The sequence below is a fragment of the Tiliqua scincoides genome, chromosome 4 (genome assembly GCF_035046505.1).
Source record: "Tiliqua scincoides isolate rTilSci1 chromosome 4, rTilSci1.hap2, whole genome shotgun sequence".
NCBI classification, from domain to species: Eukaryota; Metazoa; Chordata; class Lepidosauria; order Squamata; family Scincidae; genus Tiliqua; species Tiliqua scincoides.
In genome coordinates this window covers 199,512,710-199,529,073 of record NC_089824.1, presented here as the reverse complement: position 1 = coordinate 199,529,073, position 16,364 = coordinate 199,512,710, and the positions used below count along the sequence as shown (strand labels likewise).

General features: G+C 44.8%; 1 protein-coding gene across 3 annotated transcripts; it reads left to right on the top strand.

Annotated features, from left to right (window-relative positions):
* The first annotated feature begins 6,307 nt into the window (after window positions 1-6,307).
* On the top strand, window positions 6,308-15,396 carry SYS1 (SYS1 golgi trafficking protein). Of its 3 annotated transcripts, none has more exons than XM_066624372.1 (4): window positions 6,308-6,377; window positions 8,631-8,900; window positions 10,809-10,876; window positions 12,490-15,396. In XM_066624372.1, exons 2-4 carry the CDS (start codon window positions 8,739-8,741, stop codon window positions 12,728-12,730), a joined length of 471 nt encoding a protein of 156 aa, XP_066480469.1. In that variant the 5' UTR covers window positions 6,308-6,377; window positions 8,631-8,738; the 3' UTR covers window positions 12,731-15,396. The 3 variants fall into 3 exon arrangements, with proteins under 3 accessions (XP_066480469.1, XP_066480471.1, XP_066480470.1); XM_066624374.1 differs by lacking the exon at window positions 6,308-6,377 and adding an exon at window positions 6,431-6,596; XM_066624373.1 differs by lacking the exon at window positions 6,308-6,377 and adding an exon at window positions 6,431-6,632.
* The last annotated feature ends 968 nt before the right edge of the window (window positions 15,397-16,364 follow it).

The window sequence follows — 16,364 nt, the reverse complement described above, 5'->3', positions numbered from 1 at the left end:
AGTTCATCCTGGACAGAAGTCACTGGGACAGCTCACAACAAAATAAGTAACAAGCATACTTCCTGTCTGCTTACAATTGGACAGAAAGGTCTTGAAATTTATTACAGTATCCCCCAAACCACAAATGCGGACACATGAGAGCTGCCACCTAGTGACAACAAAACAGTATGACATCAAGCTAAACAGCATTTTAGGACACAGTTCTCCAAAGGCATAGTCCCTAATTCTGTACATGAGAAGTGAGCCAACTGTGACATTTTATATATTCATTTTGCAAATTTATGGCCTGCCCTTCTATGTGAAGCATTTTCAAAGTGGTTTACATGATACTCAACAATGCAAAGTTTAAAATCAATGGTAAAACAGTTTCCCTGCTAACTGGGCAAGATACTTTTTCAAGTGGTGTCCCTCTTATATTTAGCAGGGGGAGAGCAACTGTCCCTCTTCACCCCTGCATAGTGTCTTTTCTAGTGGCTATTTGCTGGTGTTCTTCTGCATCTTTTTAGACTGTGAGCCCTTTTGGGACAGGGAGCCATTCAGTTATTTGACTTTGGGCGCAATCCTGTCTTGCGCTAGAACAGGCAAGCCAGGAAGCTTGTGCTGTATCCAGCATGAGATAGGGCTGCAAAGTTGCTCAGCCGAAGGTAAGGGGAAACTCTTCCTCTTATCCCCAGATAAACCACTGCAGCCCCATGGGTCTCCTTGGACTTGCACCACCTCAGGAGGTGGCACAAGTCCAAGGACAGTGGAGTGGCTTGGAGCTGCTCCACACTGCTTGGGAATGGGGTTTGGGATCTGGCATAACAGCTGGATCCCAGCCCCACCTGGGATGGGGTGGGGTACATTTTTTATGTACATTATTTATGGGGTGGGGTACATCAAAAGTACATTTTTTTAGACACCCTGTAGCAATAAAAATGACACAAGTGCTATATAGTAACAGCAGGGGAAGACTTGGAAAAGAAAATGGGAAAGAATGGAAGAGAATGGAATGGATGAATGGAAAGGAAAAAATGTGTCGTCGTCGTCCCCCAGTCACTTTCCTTTGCAAAGTTTGAACATCATTTCAAGGTTCCTGTTCCAGGCTGTCTGGAGCCCTGGACAAAAGCACTTTTCTTAGATGCTGGGGATACACTGCTACATTTTGTTGCAACTCCTGCTAGCCTGTTCTATTGCTACACACTCATCTTGTAAATGCTGACAGTGCCTAGTTTCAAAACTGAGACATGTGATGGCTCAAGGCTGCCTGGAAGATGTTGTAGTCTCTGCCCAGAAACTCTCCCCTCCCCATCCCTGACACGTAGGAGTAAGGGCCAATTGTGGTGCATGATGCTGGAAGCATATCGATGATGGGCTTATGAGCTACGGTTTTCTGGGGTTAAGCTGTGGTTGGTCTTGATTCAAATAGAGCTTTGAACTCGAGCTAAAATCAAGAATGGCAGAAGGAATGCAGGGGCAGGGACATCCAGAATTAAGGTTGGTTATCAAGAGCAAATTCTTGTCAGTATGCTTAATTATGCTTCAGCTAGTCTCTAAGGGAAATGTTCTAGTTTCAATCCCTCAATGATCAAGAAAAAACCACTTTACTTTTGGGTGGTCCTCTTTTGTTTCCAAAGTGATAGAAACTTGATCACCTGAACAAGCAACCTGTGAAATCACCTCCTTCAGTACTTTTCAACGAAAATATAAACAACACCCTGACCCTACTCAACTTTACTCAGAGGTAAATTCTACTATTGCTCCCAAGGTATGTGCCCAGGACTGCAGGAAGTGTCTCAGGAACAAAAAAAAGACCTTGGAAATGCACTATGAAGGCCCATTGTGTTTTGAGTCATTATTTTTCACTTTTTCATTTTTATACTGCCCTTCCTCCAAGGAGCAAAGGGTGGTATATATAATTCTTCCCCCTCTTTTGTCCTCACAACAACCATGTAAGGTAGGTGAGGCTGAGCAATAGACCCAAGATTACACAGGAAGCATCATGGCTGAGTGAGAATTTGCACCTGAAGCCAAATAACTCTTTTGAATCAATTTCATCAAGGGACAGCTAAAACAATGTCACATTAAGAACATAAGAACAGCCCCACTGGATCAGGCCGTAGGCCCATCTAGTCCAGCTTCCTATATCTCACAGAGGCCCACCAAATGCCCCAGGGAGCACACCAGATAACAAGAGACCTGTATCCTGGTGCACTCCCTAGCATCTGACATAGCCCATTTCTAAAATCAGGAGGTTGCATATACACATCATGGCGTGTAACCCATAATGGATTTTTCCTCCAGAAACTTGTCCAATCCCCTTTTAAAGGCATCCAGGCCAAATGCCATCATCACATCCTGTGGCAAGGAGTTTATATGTGATACAGGTGACATATTGGAAGTATCTGATACTCTGCTTGAGAAAATGTATGTAAAGCAGTGAGGAAAAGTGCTACATAACCATCAGTGAGCATACGCAGTCCATTTCCTTTCTCAGCAACAAGATATTACAACCAACTCCCTCAACATGTCTGAGAATGCTTCAGTTTTGACAAGGAAGGTTCCGGTATCAAGCACGTACCTTCAGGTCACAACAGACATGAAATGAGAGATCTATGATCATTACTTTGAAGCAGCCACAAGGAACAGACATAATTTCCCTGATCTAAATCCTTCCCCTCAAGCTACTATTAATCCTGCATGGGGGAAAAAAAAAAATACAAACACAAGTACAGTATCTGTATTTCTTTCCACTAGGGGAGGCTAATAACAGCTGGGAAGAATTTAGATCCAGAAAACAATGCAGGGGCACTTTTGACTATTGTAGTCAGAACCAAATGCAAGTGGGACAGGCCAACAGTGCAAGCTGAAATTGGATTCCCAGCATTGGCTATAGTTCCCATACGCCATTTCACTCTTCCTCTTGGTCCAACAGACTACAGTTCCTCTGTCTGCAAACTAGATTTCCTGGTTATTTTTGGCACTGTGGCTGTTTGCATCTAGAGTGTGACACAAGACAGCTGCTCATAAGAGATGGAGAAATACAGACCTTTATCATAGTTTTGATTTTGCAGCGTTGCTTTTTTCTCTCACACTGTGTCTCCTCCCAGATTATTGGGGTGACTGTGGTTCCTTTGACAGAGGAAGCAATAACATTTGGGCCTTCCTTCTTTATGATTCACTGTGATGGCTGAACACTAATACTATACTCAAATTTATAGTCCTTTTTCAACAAAGCCTTCAAAGGTTCCATCCTATTTGAGAATAAGCAGCAGAGATGATAAAAGTCTTTGCTTGCAATGTAATTGTTAGAGGTAATGTGTTGGGAGAGTTAGAACAGACAAAAGAAAATATTTCTTTACTCAGCGTGTGGTCGGTCTGTGGAACTCCTTGGAACAGGATGTGGTGATGGCGTCTAGCCTGGATGCCTTTAAAAGGGGATTGGACAAGTTTCTGGAGGAAAAATCCATTACGGGGTACAAGCCATGATGTGTATGCACAACCTCCTGATTTTAGAAATGGGTTATGTCAGAATGCCAGATGCAAGAGAGGGCACCAGGATGCAGGTCTCTTGTTATCTGGTGTGCTCCCTGGGGCATTTGGTGGGCTGCTGTGAGATACAGGAAGCTGGACTAGATGGGCCTATGGCCTGATCCAGTGGGGCTGTTCTTATGTTCTTATGTAGGTGTTCTTAAATATATATATATATATATTTTTTTTTTTACAGATTTTGGTTTTTGTCCCCCAAGGAAAAAGTGCAGAAAGTGATGTTTTGTGTTTTTATTCCAAGGATGCATTTATATAAATTATAATTATATATTATATATTACAAATTATAATTATAAATTATAATTGCTTAAAAAGTATACTGGAGCGGTTATATAATGTGAGCAGTTGCAGCCACAGTCATTACAGAGTCACAGCCCAATCCTGAGCTGCCCGGGGTGCCCAGCTTCAGCAGCAGCAAAAATGACTGCCGCCGCATCCCATGCACCGCGGGCTACCGCAAGCAGCACCTCATCCCCTTCTCCCGGGTAAGGGAAGCAGCCCTGCAATGGGGCTACTCACATTAGGTAAAGGCATTCGTGTAGGCAGAGCACTGAGCCCCACACGATTGCCTTGGATTCGATGGAGCTGAGCTCCATGGGACCTGCCTCCTTTCCTCCCCACCTCCTGCCCACCCTCTCCCCACCTCCCACCTCCCCATCACACCTCCTCCCCGCCCTCTCTCTGCCTCCCCTCTCCCTGGAACGCCCCCACCCCCTCCCCACCCCTGCTTACTGTACTGCAGCTTGGCAGTCCGTGTGACTTACAAGCAGCGGAGGACGGCGCCCGCCCAGCACTAGCCCAGTGCTAGCCAGTGCTGAGCTACCATGGGCACTGGCCCAGCGGTAAGCCTCGCAGATGTGCCTTATGGTGTGTTTGCAACAGTGCGCACCGGCGTGAAGCCAGCGCGCCGAGCTCAGGATTGGGCTCTCCGTTAGGAGTTAGAAAATTGCTTTATTTTTTTCAGATTTCAGGTTTTTTGTTTTTGTGTTTTGTTTTTTTACAAATGAGAAGTGCAAAAAGTGATATTATATGTTTTTATTTTGTTATCACCAAAATCACACCCCTAGTAATCATTATGGAACGACACCACATATCTGTATTACCTCTTAAGGTTTCTAAAACGAATTGATTTGAATAAATGGCATGTTTCTTTAGTACAGTTATTGTTGTTTATATGGCATCTCTATTGCATCCTTTCTTTCTCTGCTAGTTTTATATTTACAGAGGTGATTTATTTATTTATTTATTTACTGAATTTATACACCAGTTTATCTCTCCGAAGGGCATTCAAAGCATCTTAAAACATGTAGGATGATTCAAATTGCCTTATCCCATCTCATCTTCCTGCATAAGGTGGGCATGTGTAAAACCCACTTTGTGGAACAGATGGGTACAAATGTTGTCAAAACCTGACTGCTTTTGGAACTGAGTGTTACATAAGGTGCAGGGAACCAATTTCAGCTTTGTAGTGACATTGTCATGAGAATAGGGTGGCTGCTGGCCAGTGGCAAGGCTTTTTGGAGTGGGAGGGAGGGTGAGGAGGGGGCAGACCTGGGTGGGGGGAGGGCAGGGGGAGGGGAGGAGTGGGCCCGGGAGGGCGATGGAGATGATGGCAGACTCTGCTGCCATATCCTAATCCCTCTCCCAGCCTGGGAAACCTGACACAGGTCTCCTCGATTCTGTGCCTGCTCAATAGCAGACACAGATGCAAAGAGAGCCATTGGAGCTGCCTGGCTGCTGCACGGGTAAGGGAATGCTAGTTAGTTCCCTTATTCCAAGGGAACCTGGTGCTGCTTCCCTGCCCCACTGGATACAGCTGTCACCATTTTGGCTCCGCTGCAGCCCTGGGCACTAACAAACATAAGATTGGGCTGTAAATGTCCTCCTTTTCCCTGAGTGGCCACTGCAGGCAGCAGAAAGCCATCTTGGAATGAATAAATGATATGCAATAAAATTATATGAAATGTAGTTTTAAATGTAATAAATAATATAGTGTTTCAATTAACCACATGAAATCAATACGCAAGTGCTTTTAGCTTTCTTTTTGTCATGTCCTAACATCTTTCCTGGATGCCCTACATTTTGGGGTGCCTGGTCCTCTTTTGCAGCTACGACATCTGGTCACCCTGCATCAGGTATATGTGGTGGGTGGCAAGAAAGGGGAGGTAGTGCCTCCCCACCAGAGTCCGTTGGAAAGCACCAACGCAGAGTGAGGCACCCAAACATCCACATGGAGCGCATGGGTTGTGGGTGCTTGGGCGCCTCAGCGGAGGCACTTTTCAGAGGAGTCTGGTGGAGAGGCACTGCCTCACCTGCCTGCGCATGCCTTGTGGGTGCCTCACATGGTGGCAGAGCTTTTCTAAGGACTCTGGTGGGGAGGCACTGCCTCACCTTCTCACACATGACTTGTGGGTGCTCAGGCACCTCACATGGCAGTGGCCCCTTGTGAAGGACTCCAGTGGAGAGGCCCTGCCTCACCTGCCTCCCCACCCACTGCACTCCCTGCCCTGCTTGAGAACAGCGCCCCTCCTCGCAGCCTGCTATCAGGGGCGTGCACTCCTCTGGCCCCGCCCACCTCTCCCAGGGCGATGACGTCAGAGCCCGAGCGAACCCCTCCCCCTGGGCAGCGGGCGGGGCCTCTGCGCTGACGACGGGGCCTGCGGGGAGGGGAGGGAGGCTGTCCTTGGTGGCGCCTGATCGGGGTGTTGCGGTGGGAGGCGAGGCTCATGGCGCAGGCAGCGCGCGGGCAGCCCTGCGGGGTCCTGGGCAGCCGTTGGGTCCTGCGGTCAGTGACAGGCGCTGCGACGGAGGCGGGTGCCAGGCAGAGGCCCGGGTGGGAGGCGGCGCAGGTAGAGGGGGGGGGGCCGAGCGCTCTGTCTCCGTGTGGGCTGTGGGAGGAAGAAGGGGCTGCCCCTCGTCCGCGCCTCCTCCTGCTCTCCCTAGAGAGCGGGCCTCCCTGGGGCTGCCTGGAGCCCGGGGGTCGTGCGCGCTCTCCACGGGAGCTGGGCCTGGGCGGTGCTGCTGCCCCCCTCGCCTAGGAGCCCAACTCCAGACATGACTACTCAGAAGTAAGTCCCATTGCAGTCAGTGGGGCTTACTCCCAGGTAAGTGTGGGTAGGGTGGCAGCCCAAGTGCCTGGGAGTGGGGGGGGTCTGCCATGGCTCCCTCCCACCCACTCCCACCTCCCTGCTGGGGACTGAAGGCAGCTGCTCCCCCTCTTTGCTTAGGAGCCCAACCCAGGAATGTCTACTCAGAGGTAAGCTCCATTGTAGTCAATGGGGCTTACTTCCAAGTAAATGACGGAAGGAATGCAGCCTGTGAGCCCAATCCTATGCATGTCTACTCAGAAGTAAGTCCCATTGTGGTCAATGGGGCTTACTCCCAGGTAAGTGTGCTAGGATGGTAAGCTAAGTGTCTGGTGGTGGTGGGAGTCTTCTATGGCTTCCCACCCACCTGCCCCCAATCCAGCATCTCCTCAAACAGCTTCCTGTTGCAACAGTAAAACAGCAGCAATAGGAAGTGGAGCGGCCACCTTCCTGCTTCCCACATTGCCAAGCTGGATGCCCCTGGGAAGCCCCCAGGACTTTGAGGGGGTGGCCCTCCAGTCAAGCCTGTTTTCAGAGAGATCTTGTTCCCAGACACGGATGTTTCACTGTGGAACTTCCATATCACCCTCTCGAGTCCATTAGCCCTGAGTCCTGCTCATTTATAGCACCTATAGTTGTCTTATTTACTTCTTTGTTTCAAGAGTTCAAAGTAGACTGGCATTTTTGTTTTTTGCAATGCTAAGAACATAAGAAGAGCCCTGCTGGATCAGGCCAAAGGTCCTTCTGGTCCAGCTTCCTATATCTCACAGAGGCCCACCAGATGCTTCAGGGAGCACACAAGACAAGACACAGTCTGTGTCCTGGTGCCCTTCCCTGCATCTGGGAGAGGCCTTGGATGGAGAGCTGGGCTAAAATCTGGAAAACCATGTTTTCAGTCACCCACGCCAAAGATTTATTGCAGTGTTGCTCAACATTTGTCCTCCACTGTACCACCTCACTTGGTCCACCTATTCAAAGTACCACCAGAAGTAACTGGCAGTGATGTCATCGCTAGTTACTTCTGGGTTGGGGGGCCAGAGGCAATGCAACAGACACCAGTAAAAGGCTCAGGGTGGATGGGAGGGCTTTTTTGAGTGCAGAAAAGCATGCTTTGAAGCTCTGCCCACTTAGCCAAGCTTCCTCCCACTGTTTTTGTGTTGTGTTCCTGGTCTTGCTGCTGGGTGGCAGGGGTCCATTGAGTACCACCAGACACCACCTCAAGTACTGCTGGTGGTATCCGTACCACTGGTTAAGAAACACTAATTTTTGTATATACTTCAAGGTAGCCTTCCCCTGACCTCACAACACACACACAACATCAACTGTAGTCCTGCTGTTTTGCTCCAGCTTCTTTCTGCCAGAGAGACAGAGGTTTATCATGCCTCTTTCAGGACCAAGTGCCTTGTTTTTAGAAACCACATTTTAAGAACTATTAATATTGTCCTGTATTGTGGCCAAAGGAAGCCAGCTTTATTCTTGGGTTTGGGGGGATGTGTGGCTTAGAATTCCTTTTCATAAGCCATGATCAGAATGGTTAAGAACATAAGAACAGCCCCACTGGATCAGGCCATAGGCCCATCTAGTCTAGCTTCCTGTATCTCACAGCGGCCCACCAAATGCCCCAAGGAGCACACCAGACCTCATCCTGGTGCCCTCCTTTGCATTGGCATTCTGACACAGCCCATTTCTAAAATCAGGAGGTTGCACATACACATCATGGCTTGTAACCCGTAATGGATTTTTCCACCAGAAACTTGTCCAATCCCCTTTTAAAGGCATCTAGGCCAGACGCCATCACCACATCCTGTGGCAAGGAGTTGCACAGAACAACCACACGCTGAGTAAAGAAATATTTTATTTTGCCTGTCCTAACTCTCCCAACTCTCAATTTTAGCAGATGTCCCCTGGTTCTGGTGTTATGTGAGAGTGTAAAGAGCATCTCTCTATCCACTGTATCCTTTCCATGCATAATTTTGTTGGTTCCCATGCATGGTTCTTTGTTCTGTACCTTTGCAGGTGCTGATGGATTCCCTCATTGCAGTCTCTAGACACTGACATGTGTATGTGCTGCTTTCGGACGATACTAGACTGGGCATAGCGAGCCAGGGGATTTCAGCTTCAGGAATGGCTTCACAGTTCCGCAGTTATGTCTGGGATCCTGTTCTCATCCTCTCCCAAATTGTGCTTATGCAGGGGGTTTACTATAGCTCGCTGGGACTTTGGTTAGCTCTTGTGGACAGCCTGGTACAGAGCAGTCCTTCCCTTGACCAGATGTTCAGCTATGAGGTATGACGTTCCTCTTTGTCCAGGGAAAGAGGGAAAACACAAACAGTGAAAAGGGGCACGAGATTGTTTTGGGGACAAACACTGCAGTCTTATGTGGTCCTGAGTAGAGTGGCTGTCTTTCTTGTGCAGGGAAATCCTGGAGCCAGTTTTAATGTGGACATGATCTAGATTCCATACCCCAAACACAGAAGGGAGGATGTAGAAGACAGAGTTGAAGATATGGGTAGGGATGGAGAGAGAATACTGGAGAGAAAAGAATTTGACTCTTGCAGGAAATACTCTCCTTCCCCAAGATCAGCTATGTGCAAGGGCTAAGGCAGGCCACTAGAGGTGAGGAAGCTGAGATTATTTGTAGAAAGTGATTTATGTAGCCAAAAAAATGAAGAAAATTGTAGCTAATGGGAGATCAGAAGTTACAGTCATCAAGGTAAGAGATGACTGGTACTGGACCACAAAAGCAACATGAGTTGTTTAGGAATTGAGTGTAAGAGAGAAAGCAAAGAGAGAAGTTGAAGATAAAGCCAAGGCTACATTTCTGTTCAACAGGGGGGATGTAGATCTTCCATGTGGATGAAACAGAAAAAGTGGCAACCTTCTTCCTGTCATGCTCCTGACTGAGATAGAGTTGTAAAGCACACTGATCATGGTTAAAGCAGAATATGTTCTGCTGTAATATACTGATTTGATTCCCTTTTATAAGAGAATCTCCAGCTCTGCTTGTCTTTCTGTGGTTGAAAATGTGCATGTGCATTTAGCAACTCTTCTTCAGTTTTGGAAACCAGGGCTGCTGCTGATCTAGTACCTTTTCCCACATTGTAGTTGTAACTGTTGTGTTTGTCCAAAAATAGAGTAGCACCAAAGTTTCCATGCACAACACAAAATTAGTTTTTTAATGTGATTTTTCCCCTATATGTAGTCCATTTCTTTTGTTCATGTTAGGGGGTGGATCGCATCTTCCCCCACTGTTTATCCCACAGTCTTTCCCTGGAAGGTTATCTCCCCCTTCACGTAAGAAAATGAAATAAAACTGCTGTTCCTTGAGCACTCTTCTGGAGGAATGCTCCTTCCCCTTGATTAAAAAGCCACTTTCTCATGTTTGTGTAAAACATGGAAAGTTTGTGCAGGGGGTGGAGGGCGAATTTGAGGCTGGCATTTTCAAGGCAGGACACTTTAACTCGTAGTGGTGAATGAAGGATTTCTTCTACATTGAAGTGGAGACTGGGGCTTGCTTCTCTAGGAGGGATGGTCAATGCATCACAAGAGATCATTAATCGCCAGACAAAGGATACTATTATTGATGTTAAAGAATGCTGACGAATAGTTTCTTGAGTTTTGCTTAGCCTCCCCAAAGTTGGGAAGACACAAAATGGCACATGCAGGATGTTTGTTGCACTGAGAATTGTTTGAGTTAATTAGGTCCATTAACTAAAATGGTGGACTGAGAAAAGGGTAATACTGCTGTAGGAATTATAGCTTTGACCCTTCTGAAATATTTATTTTTATTTAAAATAATTTTATGGCACTTTTCCATTGCTTAAAGGGGTGTACAACATAATATTGTTGTACACAATTTAACCATATAAAACATTTTTATAAATATTAATATTTTATAAATATAAATATGTATATATTTAAAATTTATGAAACCATGTAAAATAATATACAGGTATAAAATGCAATATAATAACAGGCACTTTAAAAGCAACTTGGTCTTGGTGATTTAGTGTTGTTGGATTTCTTATTTAAACTCTGTAGATAAATAAATCAGATTAGAAGAATAATTTTCTTTTTTCTTCTAAAGTCAAGAAACATTTAAGTGGAAGGGATACACAGAAGGGGAAGGGTTAAATGGACCTTGAGCTGGCTTCCATATTGTTCCAACGGCCACTTGTGTTTAACCCTATGTAGATTTTGGGGTTCTCCACCTCAACTGGGAGACTTTCCATGATGGCCTTTGTCCTGAATGCACTCACCTGGTAAGTCCATCTCAGATGCATCTCTGGCACTTATAACCACTGTATGTCATTTTTAAGAATACGTACCTTTTAAATGACTAACATAATCGTAATGTTGCTTGAGTCAGTGCAGTTGTCCCTGTGCCAGCTCAGAGTGTTACAAATGTGCCATAAGGCATGTCTATGACAACTCACAAGCCAACAGTCCTGGCACAGAGGTGTTCTCTGGCCTGCTGTCCCAGCCCAGTGCTAAGTGGAACAGGTATGGTTGTACCAAGCGATGTGAAGAGGGTGGTCTGGAGGCAGAGAGAAAGTGTTTTTGGGAAGGAGAGAGCAGAATGAGGGGAAGGATTGGGCCTGGAAGGGTGGTGGTGGTGTGTGCTGTATCTAATCCCCCCTCCTGGCCAGCCTGGTATGACACTGGGTTTACCAGATTTGTGCCAGCTAAATAACTGGCATGGATACAATAACCCCATAGAGACCTCTGGGGCTTTACCATGGGTAAAGGAAAATGTATCCCTTTACCCCAAGGAGATGTCCAGCCTGTTCCTAAGCTGCATTGGATGCAGTGCAGGCCATGTGGCCTGGTTTCACCAGCACAGCTTAGGATTGGGCTGCCCATTAGAGAATGAACTTGTCTGCAAAAGGCAGACACATAATTTGTACTTAGTGAATTAAGGGTTTTATGATGAAGCTCCTGGTAGCAATTGACTAAGGCTGCAACCCTGTATGTAACTTACCTAAGAATAAGTCCTATTTAATTCAGTTGGGCTGCCTTCTGAGTTGGCATGCATAGGATTGCACTGTTGGTGCCCTGTCTCTGCTTTGCTGAACTGCTCAGAAGGTTACCATTGGGGGGGGGGGGTTGGAGGAAGAAGGGTAGGAGAAAAGGCATAGGAAAAAGGACATGTGAGGCTGAGAGGACTGCAGGTAAAGGAAATAAGTTAAGGTGTGTAAGGAATCCTAGGAAAGGAGCTTTGGAAGAAGGATCCAAAGTAATGAGGGGGAAGAGCAGGACAGAGTGAAAAGGATAGGAAAACTGGGAAAGAGAATGGGCAGAGTAATGGGGTTCATAATCTAGAACAAGCATCTCCAAACTACAACCTGCAGGCTGGATCCAGCCTACAGCTGTGGTTTGTCCAGCCTGTGGTCTGCTGCTGTTTTGTTCTCTCCTTTGGGATTCCTTACCCCGCACTGTGATGCAAGCAGTGAAGCTGTGGGCTCACTTGCCTGCCTTCGCTCTCTGAGCATGCATATTTTTGTTTCCTTTGTTTGTGTTGGGAGGCATGGGGATAAGGTGTCACACCATACAAAACAGCCAGGAAAAGAAGTGAAGTCTGGTTGCAAAATGAAAGTTTCCAAAATGTTTGGCCGTTCATTTTCCGAAGTTGTCTAAAATAGCTGAAGTCTAAATGAGAAAAAACAGAACTTTTAAACCTGGAGTTACAAAAGAGTTACTTGCTTCTGGTTCAGTTTTTAACAAACCTAATTGAAGACATGGTATAAAATTATCCTTACTTTGATTATGTGGAACATAGACTGTTTGCTGATCAGTTCAGATCTGTGTCTTATCAATTTCTCTTTCTCTGAACACTGTAGTTTGGGATAAAATAACAATTTTCCCCCTTTCACAGTGCTGTGGGCTTGCTGTATTTCGTCCGGCGAGGAAAGCAGTGTTTGGATTTCACAGTCACCGTTCACTTTTTCCATCTGCTTGGCTGCTGGATTTATAATGCCCACTTTCCAACTGCTTTAACATGGTGGCTCGTACATACTGTGTGCACAGCTCTCATGACTGTGATTGGGGAATACCTCTGTATGAGAACAGAACTGAAGGAAATCCCACTCAATTCAGCCCCCAAATCTAATGTATAGACTTTTGGATGGACTGTCTCCTGACCAGCTTCAGCATCTTGGTGCTAACATAGTATATGAGAATGCAACTAAAGAACCCAGCAGGTCTGTTCGAACATTTTGAAAACACTGGTTGTAAGAATGAGGCTTTGTGATGCCTCCACAAGATGATGAACAAAGCAGATACAGCACACTTAACACAGATGCATCAATGTCACTCAAGTGACACAGATCAAATTCAGTGTTGGACAACAAAACAAATATATGAACAGCAATGTGAATTTGTGAGGTGAGCACTGGATTATGGTGATCAAGGCTGCCCTCTTGGCTTGGCCACCTCCTGGGTTGTGGGCTTCAGGGTAATACACAGTCAAGACTTCATTTTGTTCTTTGCCCCTGAACGTCTGGTATCTGTTACTTCAGGTTTTTTAAAATAAAAACCAAGGAGATAAAACAGTGATAAAGGACTTGATACTGCATTGCTCATTCAGCAGCTGTGATCCCAGAAGGCTTGGCTACTCTTGCAGTTAACACAAGAAGAAAATTGTCATATTTATTGGATTGAAGAAAAAATTGGTTTACAATTGCTGTCATTTTCCGTTGCCGATTTCTGATCAGTTGGGATTATAGTATATTGTTGCTTTACTTGGCAGCAGGGAGAGGAGGGAAAAAGGAGTGATCAGACCAAGTTATCATTGGAATGTGACTTTTTGCAAAATTTACACTTATTGGCTCTAAATGATTTATTTATTTTATTTAAATGATTTATATTCCACCTTTCCTATGCCAGAGCAAACGCTCAAAGCAGCTTACAATTCAAGACTAAAAATATGCAGTATATAAAACAATAAATAAAATCATAAGAGGAACAACAAATTGGAGGAGGGCAACTATTTATAACCAAAGCTCTGTTATAGAGACACAGGGGACAAACCATGGTACATCACCCAAACATAAGACTGAACAAAAATGTTTTGAGCCCTCACCAAAAGACCACAAGGGAGGGGGAAGTTCTTAGTTGCCCCAGTAGGGAATTCCATAGTAATTCCAAAATGTAAGCTTTTATTCCTTTTAATAGCACAATAGTTTTTTAAAACTAAATTATTGGTAGTGTAAAACATCAGTACTAGAAAAAGAAATGAGACAGAACCAGTTGTAATAAGAAAACTTTATATCTAGTACAGGAGCAGCGATATGTTTAAGAAAATGAAACTCAAATTATCCAGAGGTAGATGTGACTGAAGGAAAGAGAAAACTTGAAATGACCACATATTTTTATAAAGACTACTATAGCAAACACACTAAGCATGCTACTTCCAAGTGAGAATAAATCACTGAACCCAATGAGAGATAGGGAACAGGACAGACAGAGAGAACTGCCATCTTGCCTTCCTTAGCAAAGTCTCCTCTGACTTCAGCATGAAGATACCATGTCCATGCTGAATGACTTGAGCACCAAGGAAAAGAGCTTTCATTTCCCTCAGGTTTGGGTTAGGCAACAATATTGTCAACAAGAATGCCTAGGCATACTGCATATTTTTGACCCATAAGAAATGGAGGGCAAGATAACATCCTCTAAAACCAGTACCCAGGAAAGCAGTGTACTGTCCACGCTTTTCAATGCTTTGCTTCTATACTCCCCAGAAAACACCAAAAATCGAACATACAGTACTCACAACTTTACTTGGTGGGAAAACTTTCTGCCAGTCCCATGCTTTGGGAAAGTTATATGGTCTCTCTAGGGAAGCTCGGGAAATTAGGCTGTCCACTCGTCAACATGAATAAGTGACTGATATAAAAAGATTAGCCTTTTTATAAGGAGCCCTTTCTCTACAAGGAGTGTACTGAAATGACAGGCCAAAAACAGATGATATATAGAACTATATGAACTGGTAGGCTAAAATTTTAACCCTGTCAAATAAGGGGAACACAAGATATATGGTTCTCCCATTAAAACAACACATCAACAAATGTAACAGCTGATTTGTTCTACACTGTATTCCCGTGTTGCTGTTTTGACTGTAAGAATGTTGGGGGAGTGGGGACAGGAAAGTGGTGAGGATTCTTTGTTCTTTCCTCAGTTCCAGAATTTGTCAAGAAATAGGAAAACTGAATGTGAGGTAGAATCAGTAGAATTATTTTAACTGCTCCTCTTCTGATGACTTTGGGAGATCAATTGACTTTTTTAAAGGAGGACTAGCCTATAACAAGCCCAGGTGTACTTGTCAATGGCATTGTTTGCATTTTTAACAACGTGATTCCCTTTCAGACATGCTGCTGATCTTTGCTTTGTACATCAGTGTTTATGAATGTTCTGAATTTGTATAAGTTATATTGGTAAGTTAATGCTTGATTTGTAATGACTGGAGGGATAATTTTGCTAATAGAATTGGAAAAAGTCTCTCAAAGTGCTCTTCTTGGTTTCTGTTGTCACTGCTGAACACAGAGATTTTATGTATATATTCTGTCCAAGAGGCAATCTTTGCTCTGCATCTTCAAGTGTTACGCAAGTCAGAGGGCAGTTCTTCTCTTGCCCTCCACTATAATGGCCTTGTAGATGTACCTCCTGATCCAAAATTTGCACATCCGGTATTTGATTAGAGAGCATACTTATACAGGGGTTCCGTTCCAAGTACTCATGTGGATGGCAAAAAAACACACTATAAAAAATCAATTTAAAAAACAAAGTTTCTTTGCTCCAGTGATTTAAAAACAGCCTTGCTGACCTTTGTGATGTAAGATAAGAGTCATTAATAAGACAATCCATCCATCAAGAGCTTACAAAGCGCTCAAAGCTTACACTCAGCCCCTCCCTTCAGCAATGCAAAGGGATCACCTTTCTTTCACCTGCTCAGGGGGAAGGGAAGGGTCCACTGGGGAGAGAAGGATTGATGGGTTGTCAGCCAGCTGCCCCCTCCCTCCCTCCCTCATTAAGGAGGCTATTGTTAAAGGGCTGTTGAGTTTTTTAAACTGATTTTAAAGGGGTGCATTTTCCCCTTCTCCAGGGATCAGCACATTCCTTCTCATTTGCAGGGGCTATTCCTGTTGAGTCAAATCCGTGTATAAATAGGCTGGACCTGTATGTGCTTTTAAGTGAGGGTTTCATATTTCCTGTTTTTCTCCAGCAGATGGCTCCATTTTCTTTTTAGTAAGCTATAACATTCGTGGAAGGGATGCAATTCCTGTATGGAAGAATTGATAATATAAAGTTCATCTTGTTGCTCTTCTTTTTCTGATCTCTGCCTTGGAAAGAACTTGTGAGTTTCAGGTTTGACTAGAGGCTGGACTGAGCTAACTTGCAGACTCCTTATTTCCAGAGAATTGGGGGGGGGGGGTGTAAACCATCTTGTTGCTTCCTTTCTCTAAGCAGCCCTGCATGTGTATGAAAATCATCTCACATCCTTTAGAGGCTGATTCAACTCTTCATAAAAAAAACCCCAAACCCCCATTTGTTGATTTTACAAACTGCAGACTGTTGTGGAACCTACAGTGTTTTGTCACTGTTTTTCTCAACTACCACTTTTGCTTTAAAACCATTTCTGACCAGCAGGCAGTAATGCATATAGGCAACAGGGATCAAATATGTACATCTTTGGGCTGGGCAGAAATGGGTTAATATCCAGCCTGGTGAAGAATCCTATTGCATTAGGAGGAT

Coding starts and splice junctions, on each gene's coding strand:
- SYS1 (XM_066624372.1), top strand. CDS start 8,739: ATGGCTTCACAGTTCCGCAGTTATGTCTGGGATCCTGTTCTCATCCTC. Junction 8,901..10,808: donor ACCAGATGTTCAGCTATGAG/GTATGACGTTCC, acceptor AACCCTATGTAG/ATTTTGGGGTTCTCCACCTC. Junction 10,877..12,489: donor GTCCTGAATGCACTCACCTG/GTAAGTCCATCT, acceptor CCCCTTTCACAG/TGCTGTGGGCTTGCTGTATT.